Source organism: Heloderma suspectum, chromosome 4, assembly GCF_057233095.1.
Source record: "Heloderma suspectum isolate Gila_16-S chromosome 4, 16-S_ref, whole genome shotgun sequence".
Taxonomy (NCBI): Eukaryota; Metazoa; Chordata; class Lepidosauria; order Squamata; family Helodermatidae; genus Heloderma; species Heloderma suspectum.
In genome coordinates, this window is record NC_139461.1 from 179,071,440 (window position 1) to 179,094,195 (window position 22,756).

At 45.0% G+C, this 22,756-nt stretch overlaps 1 protein-coding gene across 1 annotated transcript in view; it reads right to left on the bottom strand.

Annotated features, from left to right (window-relative positions):
- BRINP3 (BMP/retinoic acid inducible neural specific 3) overlaps nucleotides 1-22,756 on the bottom strand; it is a 440,239-nt gene that overhangs the window by 109,469 nt on the left and 308,014 nt on the right. The window contains exon 5 of the mRNA XM_084848196.1: nucleotides 12,690-12,795. Coding sequence (XP_084704322.1) covers nucleotides 12,690-12,795 — 106 coding nt within the window. The remainder of the gene's footprint in view (nucleotides 1-12,689; nucleotides 12,796-22,756) is intronic.

Consider the following 22,756-nt stretch of genomic DNA (forward strand, 5'->3'; position numbering starts at 1 on the left):
GGATGTCACCAAATTTCTCCCAGCAGCACCATTTTGTTTTAAAGAAAAGTCCAACAAAGCTGGGGTGAGGAACTTTGCCTGCTCTTACTCTTAGATAATGCTGTTGGTGTTTCAAGCTAAAGGAGCTGAGTGAATGCAAAGACCAGGCCTGATCCAAAGTGCTGGCCTATAAAGTCCTAAAAGGCTTAGGACCAGTCTACCTGAAGGAGCGTTTCCTCCCATATGTTCCTGCCCAATTGCTAAGATCATCTTCAGAGGCTCTTTGCTGCCATGGTGCAATGGATGGCTACCAGGGAAAGAGTCCTCTCTGTGTTGCCCTCCTGTGTGTGAAGTGCCCTTCACAGGGAGATCCATCTGGCAATTTCACTGTATACAGTTAGACTCCAGCTTTCCTCTTCCAGCAGGTATTCAGACTCTAATCTGTTGCTCTGATTATCAACTTTACTGCTGGCTCTTTAAATATACATAGGGGTGTGTGCGTGTGTGTGTATTTAAATATTTTGTCATTTTGATGGTTGCATTTATTGGTGATTATTTATTATTATTTATAATAATATTGGTGATTATTTATTATTTATTATTATTTGTGATTATTTATCACCAATAAATGATGGTTGCATTTATTGTTTTGGTTGCTATTTTGTTGTTGTTGTTGTTTTGGGGGGGTTAATGATTGTAAGGCACTCTGAGGACATGTGCTAGTTGGGCAGTATAATATACATTTAAGGAATAAACAAATAAATAAATGAAATCATGCATACATCTTTGCTTCCTGTAATGGGATGTTCCCCAAGGTGTGCCTCTGCATACCTATGCAAGCATAATATTATGGAGATCAGCCAAGGGAATTGCTTCCTGACAGTGGCTGTGTGGGTTCAGCTACAATGTTGTCAGTGAGCAGTTCCCATTTGAACCATGGGTACTATGTGTTTTCTCACTTATCTGGTCAGGGCAGGCCCAGCCCAATAAGCCAGTACAAATGGCTGCCTTGGACAGTGGCATTCCAGGGGCACCATGCTGATCTGGAAAACACTGTCACCAGAAAAAGGAATGAAATGGTTCTCATAAGGTGCCAAACAAAACAGTATGGTCAATTTACAAAAGCACTCCCATTTTCTGTTGTTGTGCCTAATTGTGTTTCAAGGATACCAACTCTTCATTAGAGGCACTTGTCACCTTTTGTCTCTGGAACAAGAGTTTGTTGTCCTCTAGCAAAGAAAAAACTCTCTGGAAAAGACCCTGATGCTGGGAAAGACTGAAGGCAAAAGGAGAAGGGGATGGCAGAGGATGAGATGGCTAGATAGCATCACCGATGCAATGAATATGGACTTGAGCACGCTCCGGGAGAGAGCGCAGGACAGGAAGGCCTGGAGTGCTATGGTCCATGGGGTCACGAAGAGTCGGACATGACTGAGCAACAACAAAGGAGAGCACTTAGATGTTTAATGGATATGTTTTATTGAGATCCCAAGGACTAGGGATGGGTTTGAAGTTTCTCTGCTTCTAGGGATGGCACAGGCACCCGGCTGAGTTGAGGAGTCCAACAGACTCCTCCCCACTTGCGCCTCTGGGCTGGACTTGCCAAGCTGCTGCCCCACTTGCCCTCCACACACACACTAGCTGAGCTGCCTGGACCTACCCTGAGCCGTTTGCAAGTGCCTGTTATTCCCACGGCCGCCATTTTGCAAAAAAACAAAAGAAAAAAGGGACTCAGGAACTTCTGTAAATTCAATTTTGTGAACATAGGGCTGTAAAAGCTCCATCTACGTAATATTACACTCATAAATGGCTCAGCAAGTGTGGGGGGGCATGTGAGTGGGGGCAGCGGCTGGGTGGGCATCTGGACAACTTGGACAGAGGGTGTCCATCCATCTGTATTCATTTCGGTTTTCCTATAAGAACTTATGAACATATACACATTTCTTCATAAATGGGATGGAAAGAACTTGAGATTAAAAAAGCAAATGTGGGAGAAAGCAAAACTGACAGTCACCCATCCAGGCTGAGGGTTTTGAGTGCTTAGCTCTTATAAGTCTGGGTTTGAATCTCTGTGCATTCAGCCATGTTTGCGATGCTGAATTAGGATGATCACCTCTTGGTCTGTAGAGGGTCCAAATCTTTAACAGATACTTTGGCAGGCAGATACATCATGGTCCTCTGCATGCTAGGAATAGCTGTATCTATCGAATTTAGCAGGTGCAGATGGGTCAGAATTTGATTGGCCCCGTTTTTGCAAATTACATCCCAACATTCACCCATTTCTTCATAAACAAGATGGAAAGAACTTGGGATTTTTTTAAAAAAGAACTGAACGTGGCAGAAAATGAAATGGACAGATTCATCCATCCCTATCATGGACCCACACAATGTATGTAGTTGCATATAATCTCAAAGCCATAGATGTTAAAACACATCCATTGAATTTTCTAGCGATGTCAGAGAATTCTGCCACAGATCTCAGGGAGGCCGAATGCCAGTGCATTCGGCACCCTGAAATCGGTGGCGGAATGGTCTGCCTCCCCTGCCCCCCCCCGGGACGAGACTTACCTGGGGCGGATCTTCCTGGCGGCGGTGGCTCCGGCAGCGGCTCCAGCGGTGGTTCGGCGGCGGCAGCTGAGGTGGCCGGTCTTCCAACTGGCTGCCGCTGCCACCATTTCCAGTTAAAAAAAAGTAAACACACACACATGTGATAGGCTACGTAAAGATTTACGTAGCCTAACATGGCTAAGTTTAAAAAAAAACCGCGATAGGCTACGTAAATGTTTACGTAGCCTATCACGGCTGACTTAAAAAAAACAACAACAACGTGCATATGCAAATGGCGGCGGCCGTGGCCGCCGCCATTTGCGTACGTGCGTTGTTGTTGTTGTTTTTTAAGTCAGCCATGATAGGCTACATAAACATTTACATAGCCTATCACAGCTGAATACAGGGACGCAAATGGCGGCGGCTACTGCCGCCGCCATTTGCGTCCCTGCTAGCCAGCGGCCGGATGTCCGGCTGGTGGCGGAGCCAGCCAGCGGCTCCGCAGAATCCCTGCGGAGCACAGCCGGCCATCCAGGATTCCGGGGGGGGGGGAGGAACGGAGCGCCTCCCCCCCATCCAGGATTCCGGGGGGAGGGACAGAGCACCTCCCCCCCCATCAACATAATCTGCGAAAGGTAAGTGCCTTTCGTACATCCCTAGAATTTTCTGAAGTGGTTGGTTTTAGTGATGAAGAATTGTTATGCTCAAAATGCATTAGGACCCAACATCAGAAAATGGGAGTGTTGTTGTAAATAATTTTTGCTATTTCCTTCAGCATCTTCTGAGCTTTATCTCTTTTCTTTTTCTGTTCTGGATGGACTTCTTCACTTCTCCCTGAAAACACAATGGTCTCCATTGCCCCCTGATGTGTAGGGGATGGGCTTTGAAAGGGGCCATAGCGTAGTGCCAGAACACATGCTTCATATGCTGAAGGTAGGTTCAATCCTGGGCATCGCAAGGTAGGGATGGAAATACTCTTTCCTGAAAACCAGGAAAGCTATTGCCAGTCAGCGTTGGCAATACTGGGCTAGCGGGACGAAGGATCTGACTCAGTATAAAGCAGCTTCCTATGTTCCTATGGGCAACATTCACAATCCCCCAGCCTTTTATGCAACACTCCCTCCCCCCCCACACACCACTGATGAATTTGCCACTGAACTTCAGTGGCATGGCAACAACGAAAACGAAGACCGAAAAAGAGACCTATTTTCCATTCTTATCAAGCAAACAAGCCATAACTTGCAGCTGAACTTTAGTGGCACAGCAGTGTGGCATGAAAAACGGGCAGATTTTACCTTTTTGGGGGGGAGAAATCAGGCCATTTTGGCTGCCACACTGCCAAACCATCAAATTTCAGTGGCACGTTTGTTGGCATGGGGGCAGCAGGGTAGCCCCCAGTGAGTTCCAGGGGAGATTGTTGAACACCCCTGGACTGGAGTGTGACACAGGTGTGTTCTACTTCCTATTACTTATGCTATTCCCTACTGGGGTCCCTTTCCCTTGATGATCCATACAAGTGAATGGAGTGGCAGTTTCCATACACAGCAGTCAGTGACCGCAATAAAGAAAACATTCAGGAAGGAAACACAATTGCTCTCCTGATGAGAGGGAGAGATTTGTTTTCATCTAGGGCTGAAAAATAGCTATACAAGTCTGCTGGATGCACATGTAGCAAGCACTATTTCATCAATAAGATTTGCAACCAATAAGGGATCAAATTCTGGTACTTTTAATTCCTGCTGAACAGTAATGTATATCTGTCATTAACTAATTAAAGAAATCTAATCCAGGTAGACGAGAAATCATTTTTATATAATTTTATGAAATCACAGAGGGATGACCCAGAATGAGAGGAACTGATCCAGCACCATTTCCATGGCTTCCAAAATGGCTTCCACAAGAGAAGCACTCTATACGTTACTCCCAGGGGATACTGTCCAGGTTTTCTTTAGACTGGAGAAAGGTAATCTGTTTCTTTTTTCCCAGTGAATTGAAGGTAGCATGCATCATTGCCCATGTTCGCACATTCATCCCACTGTTGTCGTTGTTTACAGGTGTTGCAGGTTTTTGTGGTGCTTTAAAAACCTAGCATACCTGTTTGAACAATGACAGGAGGAGGACAAAAAAATGAGTACATAGAACATGGGAAGTGATTTACTTGATGAAAGTAAATAATTCATGCAGCTGTAATGAACATATATTAAATGGTCAAAAATCACATGGCAACAGCTGATGACAAACACAGCAGTGAACAACTTTCTTTATACTTCTCTTTTTCTCATCAAAATTCCTAAGCTTCATTAGAAATGTACATATAGTTTAAAGGTAATTTGGAAGAAAAAAAAACATTAAAAGAAAACGTTAGGGTATGTGGAGCCCTTTATACACCAAGGCAGCACTGACTATGAAATGGTTCGTAAAAGGCAGCTCTGGGTGCTATGATTCTAATGGTATGTATCAAAACAGGTTTGTGATTGATGTAACAACCAATTTCCTAAGCATTTTACTGACAAATATTATGTCGAGCGCAGGGAGAGCAGCTTCCGAACAGCAAATAATTTCCATAAACACAGTGGAGATATGAGCCCCAATGAAAAAGACAGCATCATCTATCAAACTGTTATATGCCCCAAAATATCAGGCATACAATGTGATATCCGCTGTCCTATTATGTGAGAAGTGGAGGGAGAATGTTGAGTTTATCTGTCAATTCCATGGGAAGATAATTCTCACTGCCTGTCCCAAGAGCTGGAAAAAATGTTATTTTCAGGCAATCCACATTCTTAACCTGCAAAGACTTAAACACCTGGAATTTCTCCATTTAGAGGCATGGAAGAAAGTGTTACACTATTAAATGTTTTATGGAAAGAGTCCAAGAGAACTTGAACATGGCCAAAATGGTGTGAAAATAAACTGCCATTATGCTATTCTTGGGTCTGTTTTGCTTTTGCATTATGTTGTGTATTGAGTGGAGATGAATGTGGAATGTTCCATCCATGACTTATGGATATGTGAGCCCCCTAACCTCCCCTGATAAATAATAAATTTTGCTAGACTTATGGTGCCAGATCTTTAGGCTTCCTTAGAAACTCATCACTCCATTCCCTGAAAAGGAATCTCCCAATTTAGTTACCCTGGATCATGCTTTCTGTGGAATTCAATTCAATGGTAATCTGAGGAATCATTTTGCTAGTCTTGCTGAAATTATTTACCTTCCCTCGAACCTCCTCAGATGAGCGAGCAAACCTGACCTCCAAATCTGCCTTGAATTTGGGGCAACTGTACTGCAAAGCATTGATAAAAATGCTGAGGGAAGCTAAAGAATGTAAATAAGATCAGCACAGGTCCTTGTAGTGTTAAAGATTGTCTTTAGATCTCTAGCATGTGCTAAAAAAACAGGAGGCAAGCAAACAGAATCCATGTCTCACATCTCCATTTGCTATTTCATGTGTTTGGTTTACCCACCCACCCACTTACCCCACATTGATTTTATAGCATGGGTGTTGAACCTCTTTCATCCAGAGGGCTAAATTCCATTTTGGAGAATCTCTTGGGGGCTGCATCCGAGGGCTGGGTGGCACTAAAGTCAAAATGGCACAGGGCCAGAGGCAAATGGTGGGGCCAAAATGCTGGCATATTTTAGCTTAAAGCTCTTACGATTGGTAACTAAGCCTTTTGAGAGGCTTTTCGACCTTTCAAATGAGAACAAAAATTGCACAAAAGCCAGGAAAGCCACCAAGCATTCAGTGGCCAGGAGAAAGTGGGTGGGTCCAGGGAAAGGGGGTTGGCAATCTGGGGAAGACCAGAGTGACAGGAATGAATCTGAGTGTGTGGAGATGTCTGGCAGCTCAGATTCTGAATCAGAATCAGAACAGTCAGAACAGAGGGCAGCACCCTCCCCGGTGAGCCCAGATATGGTGAGACTTCCTTCCCAAGACCTTACACACAGATGGCCCAGCCTGAATGGCTCCCCCATTCCTCCACCATGAGAACTCAAGCTGAGGAGGAGGAGGAGGGTGAGGGGCGTGACTTGAGGGATGCTAGGTTCCATCGCAGAGCAAAGAGAGAAAAGTTAGGGGCAGGGCTCAGATGCTCCACCAAGTTGGCCACTCATGGAAGCCAAAGTAGGAGGGAGCCACCCTAAAGGAGGGGCATCCCTGTGAAGCTAGTCTGGCTGAGAACTTCATGCCCAGACTTCTAGCAGCTTCTCTAACTTCCACTTCATCTCCTCTATTGATATTCATAGATTTGTGGATTAGCTGGTTCTATGCAGTCTGAGTAGGGATGTACGAATCCCACTTAGCAGTCTGCTGCCTGGGTCCGCTGGGGGGGGGGATGTGATCTGACCCTCCTCCCTGGAATCCTCCCCAGCCAGCTCCGCTTTGTGACAAGGCTGCAAAGCCGACAGCCAGGGCCAGCCGCAGCCAGACTTCCGGCCGCTGCTGGGCTGCTGCAGCCGCAATGGCAGCTGTCGTAGTGGCTGCCATTTGCGTTCTTGCGTTAGGCCATGATAGGCTACATAAATACTTATGTAGTCTATTACAGCAAAGAGCAGGGACGCAAATGGTGTAGCGGCCGCCGTTTGTGCCCCTGCTCATTGACATGATAGGCTACATAAGTATTTAAGTAGCCTATCATGGCCTAATGCAGGGATGCAAATGGTGGCTGCTACAACGGCCGCCATTTGCGGCCGCAGCAGCCTGGCAGCGGCCGGAAGACAACCCGGAGCCGCCGCCAGGTAAGTCTGTTCCGGGGGGGATTTTGGGGGGTGGGGGTAGTCCGTTCCACCACGGGCTCCAGGGGGCTGGATTCTAAAGAAACCGGCCTCACTGGAGTCCGTGGCGGAATTCTCCAACATCCCTGAGTCTGAGAGTTTCCTAGAATCTGCATTTGTAAACAAGCTAGTTGTTTACTAATAAAGTAGTGTTGGCCTGAAGCTTCGTTTCCTGGAGTGTGTCAAGTGTGAAGGGAGAGGACAAAGGAACGTTACACAGAGGTGTGGACTAGGGCCCCAGGCAGGCCAGATTTGGCCCCCAGGTCTGAGGTTCTGCATCCCTCTTATAGGTATTTTAGTTTGATGAAGTCCTAAGCTCGACATAACACAAGGACAAGAGTCTCTGATTTGAAATAAATGAGATAAATTTTTGCAGCCTACATCAATTAGTAGTGGTTGCTCATACAGTGGTTTGGTGGTTCTGCAAGTGAGTACAATCACATGGGGGAGTGTGACCCATCACCTTTACTAGAGGACATCAGGAGACAGCAGAGACACAGGGACTGCTATTTCAGCACAATGCAGGCGAACAGCTCTGTCATGAGTAGTCCTGGGCTGGCCCATGATTCCTGGGCTATGGTAGGTTCTGCTACCTACCTTGGAGCTACACAATTGCACAATGCTGAACTAGCAATACCTCCCCCAACCCTCCTCCAAATTTCTACTGTTGCTCTTCACAATTCCTTCTGGTAATGATGTCGAGTCCTTCCCATGCAGCAGTGCCCAGGTGGAGAATAGGTTGCCAAGGAATGGCAGCAACATGCCCATTCATCTGCTCAATATACATGCAGCCTTCTGGCTGATGATATGACATTTATAGGGGATATAGAAATTAGGGATTTCGTGAGCATCCGGTTGGGGCTCGAAGCCCGGCGAGAAGTTGCCGGTTCGGCCACCCGGACACCATTTTGCAGACCTGAGCTCTTGCCCAACTTGCGGTGTGCTGAGTCGGGCAAGAGCTCGGGCACCCACTCCCTCAGCAAGGACAGGGGGAAAGGCAGTGCCTATCCTCCTTTCCCCATCCTTGCTACAGTGGCAGTGGCACAGGAAAGGCTGGCCATTTTCCATAAGTTTCCGTGGCCTTACGGAAAATGACCAGGTTGTCCCTTGCCACAGCCACTGTAGCAGGTGGGGATGGAGGGAAGGAGGAGGCACTTATCCTCTTATCCCCCACCCCCCACCTGCTGGAGGCCAGGGTGAGAGGATGGCGGCTGGCCACCCAGGCCCTTTTTCCCACGCTGGCCCTTAATAGCTGGTGTGAGGAAGAAGGGCAACAGCGGCACCCCAGCGCTCTCTCCCTGGCCTCCTTTCGAGAAGGCCAGGGTGAGAGGCTGGGGGTGGATGCGCTGAGGCCCTCCTTCTGTGCGCTGGCCCTTAACAGCCAGTGCAAGAAAGAAGGGCAGCTTGCACAGCTCGCAGGCAGGCAGGGAGAGCAAGGAAGCTCGGCGATTAGGCCTGGGCTGCACGAACTGCAGGGGCGCAGTTCGTCAAGCTCCCCGATCCTGGACAGAGATGGGCTCGTCTATCCCTAATAGAAATGAAGGAGAGTTTGCTGTTTTTACTCATGTTGAGTCACAACCGGTTTTTCAAGGATATTCCACCCATTACAGTGGGCCATCACAAAGAATGTGGGTTGATAAAGACCCTTTTCAATTAAATATACTTTGTATTAGTAAAGTGGACAGAGTCTTCAGATTATTCTATAGGGTTTTTTTTTTTAAATCATGATCTTTCCAGGGAAAAGGCAGATCATAAAATAAATGAATGACTGAAGGTCATTTTCTTTGGGTCAGTTTTCAAGTTAAGTTTTCAGTAATGTGATGATTCTGAGTATGTGATCACAGGCTGGATAGGAGACTGCCTGGCCACCTGTAAAGTACTGCTGTAGTAGATAAAATTGTGAATTTGAGACTGGGGGTACCTGGGACGGTATCCACACCTATCTGCATGCCAGTGGGACCCACTTCTAGTGCAACAGAGAACTAGCAGTTCTAAAAGTAACTCAAAATTAGCGGAAATGCTAGTTTCCAGGATGGGGTAGGTCAGCAGAGCCTGCAGAAAAAAGCTCCACTGACTTGTTCAGATCCAGAATAAGTGTTTTGGCTTGTTTCTGGGATTGTTTTTTTGCTAGCTTTCTGTTGTGTGGGCCATGGGTCCCGTGTGCACAACAGAATCCAAGCAGGAATGTAACAGCAACAGCAGCTCATATTCCAGCTCAGCCTGACCCACCTTACAGAATTGCTGTGAGGACAAAACAGGTTAGAGGGACATCGTACACTGGTCTGAGCTTCTTGGAGGAAGGATGATATGAAAATGTAAATACATCAAAATAAAATGCTACGTGCTTGGAACTCTTTTGAGAAAGAGGGAGTATAAGTGAAATCTACCAGATAAAATAAATATTGGTTTCTTAGGCTGCAGTTGTACACACACTAACCTGGGAGTTCTTCTGAGTTTACATGTAACGGATTGCACCACCAAAGTCTTAAATAGCATCACATTTACTCAGAAGTTAATCCCACTGGGTCCAATAGGGCGAAACCCTAGATAAGTGTGGTCAGGCTTGCCTCCAAAGTCTTATATCTTGATCTAAACACTGTTCCTCAAGTGCCACATAGTACAGTGGTACTTATTCCCTGGCAAAGGTGCTTAGAATTGCAGCATTTAAGATGGAAGGAAGGAGGATGCGGATAAAACTGATGGATGAAAAGTAGGTCAAATGTAGTCCAAGGTGAGTAACATTTCTTAGCTTAAACCAGGGGGTGTTGAACCTCTTTCAGCCTGAGGGCCATTCTGGAGAAGCTCGGCACCCCGAAATTGGCGGGGAAACGGTCCGCCACCCCCCGCCACCCCTACGGGATGGGACTTACCTTCGGCGAATGTCCCTCACGGTGGCGGGTCCCGGCGGCGTTGCGGCGGCGGCAGCGGCCAGTCTTCCGACCGGCTGCCTCCGCCGCCATTTCCAAGTGAAAAAAAAAAAATCACCAACAAACGTAATAGGCTACGTAAAGATTTACGTAGCCTATCACGGCTAGATTTTCAAAAAACACCATGATAGGCTACGTAAATCCTTACGTAGCCTATCACGGCTGACTTTGGAAAAGAAAAAAAAAAGCACGTATGCAAAAAGCGCAAAAAACGCGTACCCTTGGGCGCCGCCATTTGCGTTCCTTATTTGGGCCCTTATTTTCACTGTAGTCTACGTAAATCTTTACGTAGACTACCCGTGCCAAAATAAGGAATGCAAATGGCGGCGCCCATGGGTGCCGCCATTTGCCTGCATGCTTTTTTTTTTTTTCCCAAAGTCAGCCGTGATTTATCATGGTGTCTTTTGAAAATCTAGCCGTGATAGACTACGTAAATCTTTACGTAGCCTATCACGTTTTTTTTTTTACTTTACTTTTTTCTTTCGCAGCCAGAGAGGCAGGGCGCTCCCCCCCAGCCAGAATTTCGGCGGGGAGGGATGGGGCGCCTCCCCCCCCCAGCCAGAATTTCGGCAGGGAGGGACGGGGCGCTTCCCCACCCGCCAAGAATTTTGGGGGTAGAAATGGAGCACCTCCCCGCCCCTAAAAAAGCTGCGGGACCAGGTAAGGGACTTTCGTCCATCCCTATTAGTGGCTTCATTCCAGTGGTGGGAGGATCCAAAAGCAAAAGGGGCAGAGCCAAAGAAACCAACATAGTTTCGTTTAAGGCTCTTACTTTCAGTAGCTAAGCCTTTGGAGAGGCATTTCAACTAGGGTTGGCGGAGAATTTCTCCCCGAAACTTCGGGGGGCCGAGCGCCAACGTGTTCGGCCCCCCGAACAAGTTTCAGGGAGAAATCCTCCGAACCCCCCCCGCCCCCCGCACCCCCCCCCCCGGGACGGGACTTACCTTCGCCGAATGTCCCTCCCGGTGGCGGGTCCGGCTGGCGGTTCGGCGGGTGTTCGAGCGGGGCAGGAAAAAAAAAATGCCCCCTGATAGGCTACGTAACGATTAACGTAGCCTATCACGGCTAGATTTGCAAAGTCAGCCGTGATAGGCTACGTCAATCGTCACGTAGCCTATCACGGGTGACTTAAAAAAAAAAAAAGTGTGTACGGATAATGGCGGCCCCCATAGGGAGCCGCCATTCCCATTCCTTATTTGGTTGCTGTAGTCTACGTAAAGATTTACGCAGACTACAGCGACTAAATAAGGAACGCGAATGGCGGCTCCCTATGGGGGCCGCCATTATCCGTACACACTTTTTTTCTTTTTTTTTAAAGTCACCCGTGATAGGCTATGTGACGATTGACGTAGCCTATCACGGCTGACTTTGCAGATCTAGCCGTGATAGGCTACGTGAATCGTCACATAGCCTATCAGGGGGCGTTTTTTTTTTTTTAACTTTCGCTTTCGCGGCCGGGCGAGGCGGGAAGCCTCCTCCCTGGCCTGAATTTCGGCCGGGCCGAGGCGGGAAGCCTCCCCCCCGGCCTGAATTTCAGCCGGGACGAGGCGGGAAGCCTCCCCCCCGGCCGGAACTTCACGGGGGGTGCAGCGAAGCGCCTCCCCCCCACCGCAAACGTCCTTCGAGGACAGGTAAGGGACTTTCGTCCACCCCTAATTTCAACCTTTTAGAATGGGAAAAAAACCTGCACAAAAGCCAGGAAACCGCCAAACCATCAGTGGTCAGGGGAAAGGGCATGGGGCCACGAGAAGGAGGTGTGGCCATTTTGGGAACACAGGAGGGCCACATTTGGCCCCTGGGGTTCTGAACTTCTGGCTTAGGCCACCATTACACTAAAGAACACCCCCACAGTCCCCCTGTTCTGGAGCCTTTCCCTGTTTACTACAGGCTCCCAGGTAGCGACCACATGATTGCTGAGAGGGGAAGCTTTTCATTTTCAAGGTTCCAACTCAATGAAACAGTGCCATCTAGTGGCTGTTTTAATCATGTAACATTCTGAGTTAAAAAGTTGGTTTGTTATTCCTGGATATTTTTGAGATGAAATAACCAGGAAATACATCTGGATGTGCCCTGGAGGTTAATGATGTCATGAAAAGGACCAACAAACTTCCATGAGTGAGAAATCTCAATAGCAGGATAAAAGCTTCATGTGGAGGAGCCCTTAGAACAACTCACTATGTGGGCTGAATCTGTTATGCAGTAGGCCCAACTTCATATTGAACTGTTTTAAATATGGCCAGGGGTTGGGATACAAAGGATGGAGATGCTGATCATCATGGGGACTTGAATATCTAATCCAACTCTAAACTGTGAAACTTTTCTACTTGCTTGTTTAAGATGAGGGAAATATAACATTTGCATTGATCTTTGACATGTACTGCTGAGGCAGATGTTTAAGGAAAATGACAAATAGGCCTATAAACATCTTCCTATAAGAAGTTAACAAAATTCCACCTACGTACCTTGCAACTGAATCTTATTTTCCGGACTCTGTACCAGAACAGAACTGACAGAATCTAGGTTGTCATAGTTACTGCAGCCAAGAGGACCAGTCCGGGTTTCTGTTACCTAGTGAGTAAGGGAATGGAAAACCATTTGCTGTATTATACAGAAGAGGGTAAGTTTCCTTAACAAAACACCCGGTACAGTGCAGCAGCAGAGTTCATTTTTACAGATACAAGTGGCATAACATTTTACCTGTACAAATGCTTACTTTTTAGTAGAGTCTTTCACAGATAACATGGTCTTGCTTGTCAGTTCACACTACCATATTTTACAGAGATGAACTAAAATTAGCAACATCTTGGGAATTCAAATGTTTGTAGGTCTAAGGAAAAAATCATCTCCCCCATTTTTTCTCCCCGCATGCTGGCAATGAATTCAGGGGATAGGGTTTCACTGAATATTCATGGGCAGGGAAAGTGGAATTCTCTAACTAGGTGGAAATGGGGGGGGGGAAGTTCTCAGAAAATTTCTCACAAAATTTTCTTCTGAGAAATCTCAGCTCAGTTAATGCTGCTTAAAACTATATTGTTTGTTCATACTGGTGGATGAAGAAAGCAATTAGCTAAGAAAGGAGTGGATGGAGAAGAGGTCAAACCCACTGCTTCCATCAGCAACATTAATATTAAACATACATTTTAAACTGGATCCACAATTACACCCCAAATTTCCCAACCTATTAATGGGAAAAGAAAATGGAGTGGTTATTTTGCTAACTATTCTCAAAGGGGTGTTGTGACCTACAGGTAAGGAGGAACTGGAAAAAGATGGGGAGGGGGAATTCATCAGAATATTCTTTCCTAAAAACGCTTTCAACATTTCAAGTTTTGCGTTGAAATTTGACTTTTAGAAATATTTTTAAAAATAAATAAAGTTAAACATCCAAATCTCACCATTTCAAAATCCCATTTGATTTCAGTGGAAGAGTTTTAAATTGTGCAGATTAATTTTAAGTCAATAGCATTAAGTATCAAGTTACAAAATTTAGTGGGTTGGATCCAGCCTAGGTTTGTTGAACTTAGTTCCCACTGAAATCAATGGGACTGAAATAAAGCCATGACTAACTTGTCACATTGATTTTACAGGGAACAAATTCAACTAATTTATTCTGGACTCAACCCAATGTGTTTATACCTTTCTTTTAAACTCCATACTTCATCTGACAATATCCATAAGTAGACATGATGGGGGGCAAATCAGTTGAGGAGACTATACAGTACTTGCAATTGAATTAGTCTTCACATGATCTATCCCACTACAATAAATTCATCACAGTCATAATTTATTGCATATTATAATTTAAGCTTGTTGTCTGAGTACACAGTAACAAACTACACATTTTAGGTTAGACATTTTTGTGTAATTCAAAATTCTTCAGACATGCCTTCTCAACACATGCGATTTAATCACTACAGTTTAATGTCATTAAAATAATCCCTTGACCATGATCCAGCCCTGTACATATTCCAAAAGCACCTCTAAGCACAGGTGGAGAATTTCACAATTTTCATCTTTGGTAGCAACCCCTGAAGCTGGATTGACTGCTACTTCAGTGGCTCCCTCAGCCTTCAAAAGTGATTTTTCAGGGGTACATGGGGCTGTTGTGGAAAAGGTGTGTGTGAAAAGATGGCTCTTTGGACCCCCCCCCATATTTTCTTTATCCCTTAAGAATAGACTAAATCTTTAGCTTGAATCAATCAAGACAGCAGTAAAAAATATGTAAGTATCTCTATAGGGAATTATATGAATCAGTGTAAGTGGTGGTGACCTGAAACCTGAAAAGTCAACCACTGACAAATGACTCAGTGTCCATTTTTGCCAACCTATATCAGTTATGGCTGCTACTATATGCTCTTCAGCTGTCACAAACTGTCCCATGGCATGCCATGCAATTACTTTTTGTGCCAATGACACTTTTGTTATTCCTGATTATTGATGTGAGGCAGAATTGAATGGGGTGCTTATAGCCTCTCCAATGTTCTTGTGCCCCACAGATTCTGTTGTGCAAGCAGTGTTCCCTGCCAATTCCATTGAGCAAGCACAACCCACCGCTTGTGCAACAGAGATTTAATGCTTCCCAGAGGAAGCCCCAAAATGAGAGGAGATGCTAATTTCTGATCAGGACAGGTTGGTGGAGTTCCCTTATTTGAGCTCTGCCAACCTGCCCTGTTCCAGAAATGAGCATTTTTGCTCATTTCCAGTTACCTTGGGCAGTGCTAAATCTCTGTTCCGCAAGCAGTGGGTGCTGTTCATGGGCAGGAAGTGTCAGGGAGCAAGAGAATCAGCAGAGGCATAAGCACCCAGTTGGATTCTGCTCATCACTGAGAATCCTGCAAAACCTAACATTCACTGGATGTGGAATTCTGTTTTCAGTTTCATACTTCTCCAAGGGATTGCCAAATCTGTCTGTTTCAGTTTCTCTCAATTTCTCAGTTTTTTAATCTTAAATTCATTTTGTGAAATTTTCGCATCTGTTTGTGATTTTTTAAAAAAGTCTGCATGAAAATTCATGCACATTTTCATGCACATTTCTCATAACATACACATTGTATGCCCGACTTTGCCTACTATACACATTTTTAAAAGCAATTTTCCACTTGTATAATATGTTTCTGTATGTTATTTTCACTAATATTTTCACTACTATATTTCCGCACATGTTTCCCTAATATATCTATGTTTGTACGCATTTTCACTTGGAGAACTGCATCACAAAATTGAGATAAGTGAGATTTGGTTCACTTATTGGTTTGGATTAGTGTCAATCTGTAAGTTCACATTAAAATGCATACCAAATAAAGTTCTCCCTCATCACTACTTTCTTCTTATACTTACCAAAGTGTGCATGCATGTCTGTCTACACACACACACACACACACAGTACATACATGTGTGTGTGTACATATATGCACACAAAACTTATGTTTGTGTATGTGTGTGTGTGTGTGTATCAAGACAAAATTCACATTCCATATTAAATCCTCTAGTTGCAAAACTTACTAGAGTCGTGAAATCCTTTAGTTGTAAATCCTCTAGATGCGAAATGTTAATGTAACATTCTTTATTGTAACAGAGGGGTGTGTGTGTGTGTGTGTGTGTGTGTGCATAAATAATGTTGATATTGAAAGAAGTAATACCTAATAGTTCTCATGACATCGAATTTTCAGGCATGAAATTCAGTGTTTAGGCATGTGTGTGTGTATGCATATATTTTCCCTTGGAGAATCTTAGCAAAAAGAAAGAAAAAAGAAAAACTTCATCCAACACAAAATTAAGATTTTAGATTGAGCAAGTTAAGCATTATAAACTTTGTACAATGAACATTCCTATGAAATTATTACTTAAGTATTAAATTAAGTAAGGGCACAATCCTATGGCTGCTAGACAGCTGCTAGATGGCCAGAGGATTGTTCGGTTTCTGGGAACTGACCTTGCAGCCCATGCTCCAGGGTCAGTTACTGGAAAACCACCTCCCTGACCCCTCCTCCTGCACTGCATAGGCAGCGTGGATCATCTCCAGGCTCTGCGCTCAGATGAGCAGCATGGAGTGGGGCAAAAGGGGACATTCCTGGGGGTGGGGAGGGGCAGGGATTGTACAAGTGATTGTGCAATGCTTCCTATGCATGTCCAGCCTCCCTTCACTCCTACGTCCCATGGCTAGACAGCTGAAATCAGTAGTCTAGCCACAAATGAAGGGCAGCCAGAGCGCGGGGGTGAAGATCCCCTGCATGCTCCACCCACCCTGCATTGAATAGGCAGACCCCTCCAAGTTTGGAGGTGGCCACCTATCCCAATAGGATTGGTCTTTCTTCTTCTTCTTCTTCTTCTTCTTCTTCTTCTTCTTCTTCTTCTTCTTCTTAATCCACATATCTGTTTTAGCAAACTTTCATGCTCTGAGATTTGATCTTGAAAATTCTAACTTGACTTTCTAACTTAAAAACTCTAACTTAAGTTTCCAATCTAAGCCAGATCCAGAGGGATTTGTGTTGACATTAAAAGCCCCTCCCCCAACACGTGCACATACACAAACACACGCACGCACACACCAATTTCATTCTATACAGGCACAGCAAGGAAAGTTAGTGAATTTCCTCCTCTCCCATGACACCCGCAGGTGTTTCCTTTGGCTCTACTGGAACTTTCTAAATACAAAGGATACAATCATTTGGAAGGGCAGACTATATTATTCACACTATAAACAAGTGCTTGCATTAGATCAGTGATTTTCAAACATTCTGTCTTCAGAGAACCACATCAACGTATGTATGTATGTATGTATGTATTTCTATGCTGCCCAATAGCCAAAGCTCTCTGGGCAGTTCACAAAAATTAAAAACAAAGAGCACACAATAAAACAATACAAAATATATAAAACATTAAAATCACAGTAAACAATGACATACCCTTCATGGATCACCACCTTGTTGTGGCGAAGGGGCTTGCATAACTCAGTGAAGCCATAAGCTATGCCGTGCAGGGCCACCCAAGATGGAGAGGTCATGGTGGAGAGTTCTGACAAAATGTGGTCCACTGGAGAAGGAAATGGCAACCCACTCCAGTATTCTTGCCAAGAAAACCCCATGGAACATATCACAAGGCTAAAAGATATGACGCTGGAAGATGAGACCCTCAGGTCGGAAGGTGTCCAATATACTACTGGGGAAGAGCAGAGGGAATTTCCAAGTAACGCCAGAAAGAGTGAAGTGGCTGGGCCAAAGCCGAAAGGACACTCAGCTGTGGATGTGTCTGGTGGTGAAAAGAAAATCCGATGCTGTAAAGAACAATATTGTTTAGGAAACCTGGAATGTAAGATCAATGAATGAAGGTAAGCTGGAGGTGGTCAAACATGAGATGGCAAGATTGAACATCGACATCTTGGGAATCAGTGAACTAAAATGCACAAGCATGTGCGAATTTAATTCAGGTGACCATTATATCTACAACTGTGGGCAAGAATTCATTAGAATTCTTGAATGGAGTAGCACTCATGGAGTAGCACTCATAGTCAATAAAAGGGTGGGAAAAGCAGTACTGGGGTACAATCTCAAAAACGATAGAATGATCTCAGTACGAATCCAAGGCAAACCATTGAACATCACAGTAATTCAAGTCTATGCCCCAACCACTGAGGCCGAAGAAGCTGAGGTTGATTGGTTCTATGAAGACCTACAACACCTTCTACAACTAACACCAAAAAAAGATGTCCTTTTCATCATAGGGGATTGGAATGCCAAAGTAGGAAGTCAAGAAATCACCAGGATAACAGGCAAGCATGGTCTTGGTGTACAAAATGAAGCGGGACAAAGGCTAATAGAGTTTTGCCAAGAGAACACGCTGATCATAGCAAACACTCTTTTCCAACAGCACAAGAGGCAACTCTCCACATGGACATCACCAGATGGTCAATATTGAAATCAGATTGATTATGTCCTTTGCAGCCAAAGATGGAGAAGCTCCATACAGTCAGTAAAAACAAGACCTGGCGCTGACTGTGGCTCAGATCATGAGCTTCTTGTTGCAAAATTTCAGCTTAAATTGAAGAATGTAGGGAAAACTACTAAACCATTCAGGTATGACCTAAATCATATCCCTTATGAATATACAGTGGAGGTGAGGAATAGATTTCAGGGATTAGACCTGATAGACAGAGTGCCTGAGGAACTATGGACGGAGGTCCGTAACATTGTTCAGGAGGCAGCAACGAAATCCATCCCAAAGAAAAAGAAATGCAAGAAAGACAAGTGGCTGTCTGATGAGGCTTTACAAGTAGTTGAGGAAAGAAGGGAAGCGAAAAGCAAGGGAGAAAGGGGAAGATATATCCAAATGAATGCAGAGTTCCAGAGAACAGCAAAGAGAGACAAGAAGGCCTTCTTAAATAAACAGTGCAAAGAAATTGAGGAAAACAACAGAATGGGAAAGACTAGAGATCTTTTCAAGAAAATCAGAGATCTCAAGGGAATGTTTTGTGCAAAGACGGGCATGATAAAGGACAAAGAAGGCAGGAACCTTAGAGAAGCAGATGAGATTAAGAAGAGGTGGAAAGAATACCCAGAAGAACTATACAGGAAAGATCTTACTGTCCCTGATAGCCATGACAGTGTGGTCACTGAACTTGAGCCAGACATCCTCGAGAGTGAAGTCAAGTGGGCCTTAGGAAGCATTACTAACAACAAAGCTAGCGGAGATGACAGTATTCCAGCTGACCTATTTAAAATCCTAAAAGATGATGCTGTTAAAGTGCTGCACTCAATATGCCAACAAATTTGGAACACTCAACAGTGGCCACAAGACTGGAAAAGGTCAGTTTACATTCCAATTCCAAAGAAGGGCAATGCCAAAGAGTGTTCAAACTACCGTACAATTGTGCTCATTTCACATGCCAGCAAGGTTATGCTCAAAATCCTACAAGCTAGGCTTCAGCAGTATGTGAACCAAGAACTACCCGAAGTACCAGCTGGGTTTTGAAGAGGCAGAAGAACTAGAGATCAAATCTCCAACATTCACTGGATCATGGAGAAAGCAAGAGTTCCAGAAAAACGTCTATTTCTGCTTCATTGACTACGCTAAAGCCTTTGATTGTGTGGATCACAACAAACTCTGGCAAATTCTTAAAGAGATGGAAGTACCAGACCACCTTACCTGTCTCCTGAGAAACCTGTATGAGGGTCAAGAAGCAACAGTAAGAACCAGACATGGAACAACCGATTGGTTCAGAATTGGGAAAGGAGTACAACAAGGCTGTATATTGTCACCCTGCTTATTTAACTTATATGCAGAGTACATCATGAGAAACGCTGGTTTGGATGGATCACAGGTCAGAATTAAGATTGCCAGGAGAATTATCAACAACCTCAGTTATGCAAACGATACCACCCTAATGGCAGAAAGCGAAGAGGATCTAAAGAGTCTCTTGTTGAGGGTGAAAGAGGAGAGTGCAAAAGCTGGTTTGAAACTCAACATTAAAAAAAAAACTAAGATTATGGCATCTGGCCCCATCACTTCCTGGCATATAGAAGGGGAAGAAATGGAAACAGTGGCAGATTTTATTTTCTTGGGCTCCAAGATCACTGCAGACAGTGACTGTAGCAATGAAATTAAAAGACGCTTGCTCCTTGAGAGGAAAGCTATGGCACACCTAGACAGCATAGTAAGAAGCAGAGACATCAACTTGCCAACAAAGGTCTGTATAATCAAAGCTATAGTTTTCCCAGTAGTAAAGTATGACTGTGAGAGCTGGACTATAAGGAAGGCTGAGCGCCGAAGAATTGATGCCTTCGAACTGTGGTGCTGGAGAAGACTCTTATGAGTAGGGGTGGACGAAAGTCACTTACCTGTCCTCGAAGGACGTTCGCGGTGGGGGGGAGGCACTTCGCTGGTCCCCCCACGAAGTTCAGGCCGGGGGGGGAGGCTTCCCGCCTCGCCCCGGCCGAAATTCAGGCCGGGGAGGAGGCTTCCCGCCTCGCCCGGCCGCGAACGCGAAAGTTAAAAAAAAAAAACACACGCCCCCTGATAGGTAAAACCTGATAAAACCTATCACGGGTGACTTTAAAAAAAAAAAAAAAGCGCGTACGCTAATGGCGGCCCCCATAGGGAGCCGCCATTCGCATTCCTTATTTAGTCGCTGTAGTCTAGGTAAATGTTTACGGAGACTACGGCGAAAATAAGGGCAACGCAAATAGCGTTGCCCTTATTTTCGCCGTAGTCTACGTAAACATTTACGTAGACTACAGCAACCAAATAAGGAACGGGAATGGCGGCTCCCTATGGGGGCCGCCATTATCCATACACACTTTTTTTTTTTTTAAAGTCACCCGTGATAGGCTACGTGATGATTGACGTAGCCTATCACGGCTGACTTTGCAAATCTAGCCGTGATAGGCTACGTGAATCGTCACGTAGCCTATCAGGGGGCTTTTTTTTTTCTTTCATTGCAATGGGGGCGGCGCTCCTGCCTCGCTCGAACACCTGCCGAACCGCCGGCCGGACCAGCCACCGGGAGGGACATTCGGTGAAGGTAAGTCCCGTCCTGGGGGGGGTGCGGGGGGTGGGGGGGTTCGGAGGATTTCTCCCCGAAACTTGTTCGGGGGGCCGAACACGTTGGCGCTCGGCCCCCCGAAGTTTCGGGGAGAAATTCTCCGCCAACCCTACTTACGAGTCCCCTGGACTGCAAGGAGGTCAAATCAGTCAATCCTAAAGGAAATCAACCCTGAGTGCTCATTGGAAGGACAGATACTGAAGCTGAAGCTCAAATATTTTGGCCACCTAATGCGAAGAGAAAACTCACTGGAAAAGATCTTGATGCTGGGAAAGACTGAAGGCAAAGGGAGAAGGGGACTGCAGAGGATGAGATGGCTAGATAGCATCACCGATGCAATGAATATGAACTTGAGCATGCTCCGGGAGAGAGCGGAGGACAGGAAGGCCTGGCGTGCTATGGTCCATGGGGTCACGAAGAGTCGGACACGACTTAACGACTGTAGAACAACAAAACAATAACATGCATGCTGAGGAACACCCAGACATTTGTCATAGAACCCCTGCATGCTGCACAGAATTCTGGGGAATGTTCTACAGTGCACACTTCAAAAAGGACAATAGTCAGGTCTGTTGTAGGGTGTCATCATCACACCTTTTTAACTGAGGCTGGATCGACACAACTGCCTTACAGTGGTATTGAAGTGCATTGATAACTGTTGGGGCACATCACACATTCAATATAGTGCTTTTGTAGTGTTATTTCCTGCTTTATTCCACATCATCCAATGTACCACAACAGATGTCATTGTGTGTTCTATGAGATATAAATACATAAGAGGGATATAGTGTTACCATGATGGGATTGTAATGATATGACACAAGGTGAAGATCTGGTCTGAGAATGTGCTCTAGAAAAGTACACTATCCTCCCCAACAGCTGTGCAGAGCAGGGAGAAAGAGGTTGTGGTAGGAAAGATATCTTTCAAGTAAGTCCCCCCCCCCGCCTTCTTTTTCTCATTTTCTTGCCATTTGTCATTGAAGAACCCCAGATAAGACTCTGGGGAAATCTAGGTTTCCTTGAGTGTAGGTTTGAAAACTATTGCACTAGACAAACCAACAGTATAATGTTAGACAATAATTAGTCACTTAAGACAATACAGTCACTTAAGCAGGAGGATTTTGTTCCAACAACGATGAGTAAATTATGTATGTATGTATGTATGTATGTATTTACACTATTTGTACACCACTCCATATCTAGAACAGATTTCAGAGAGGTGAACACAAGAGATAAAACAGTAAAAGGATAAAAAAGAATAAAAGTCAGTTTAGGTCATAATGCTAAATCATAGTTTAACATTATGTGCATGAGTCTGCTCTCCACACCCCAGCCCCAAGCCCCAATTCTGAACCAGTGTGGTGTAGTGGCTAGAGGATTGGACTGGGAGTTGGGAGATCCGGGTTCTAGTCCCCACTCAGCCATGGAAGCTTACTGGGTGACTTTGGGCCAGTCACAGACTCTCAGCCCAACCCACCTCACAGGGTTGTTCTTATGAGGATAAAACAGAGGAGGATTATGTATGCTGCCTTGGGTTCCTTAAGGAGGAAAAAAGGCAGGATGTAAATGTAATGAATGAATGAATGAATGAATGAATGAATGAATGATTGCTCAGTGTGGCTGTGAGGATATTGGAAGCATTCACTTCCATTTCCAACATCTATTTGTTGCCATCTTCCAAAGGGGAACTGTGGTTAATTTTAACTCTGGTTTATTATCCAAGCATGCCAGGATCAGGGAATGAAAATCAAACTAACCACAGTTTATCCTGGTTTGATCACAGCAACCATGGTTAGCTGAAGACAGAAGCAACTGTTGCTCATGGCCATGCCAGACAATGAGAGAAGAGGGGGAGTCCACAAGGCTGAGGCTCATTCTCATAGCACTAAACCAAGGATGGGAAGCCTGTGGCTGCACAGATGTTTTGGTCTACAACTACCATCATGCCTCACCCTTGGCTATGTTGGATAGGGCTGATGGGATTTGTAGGTG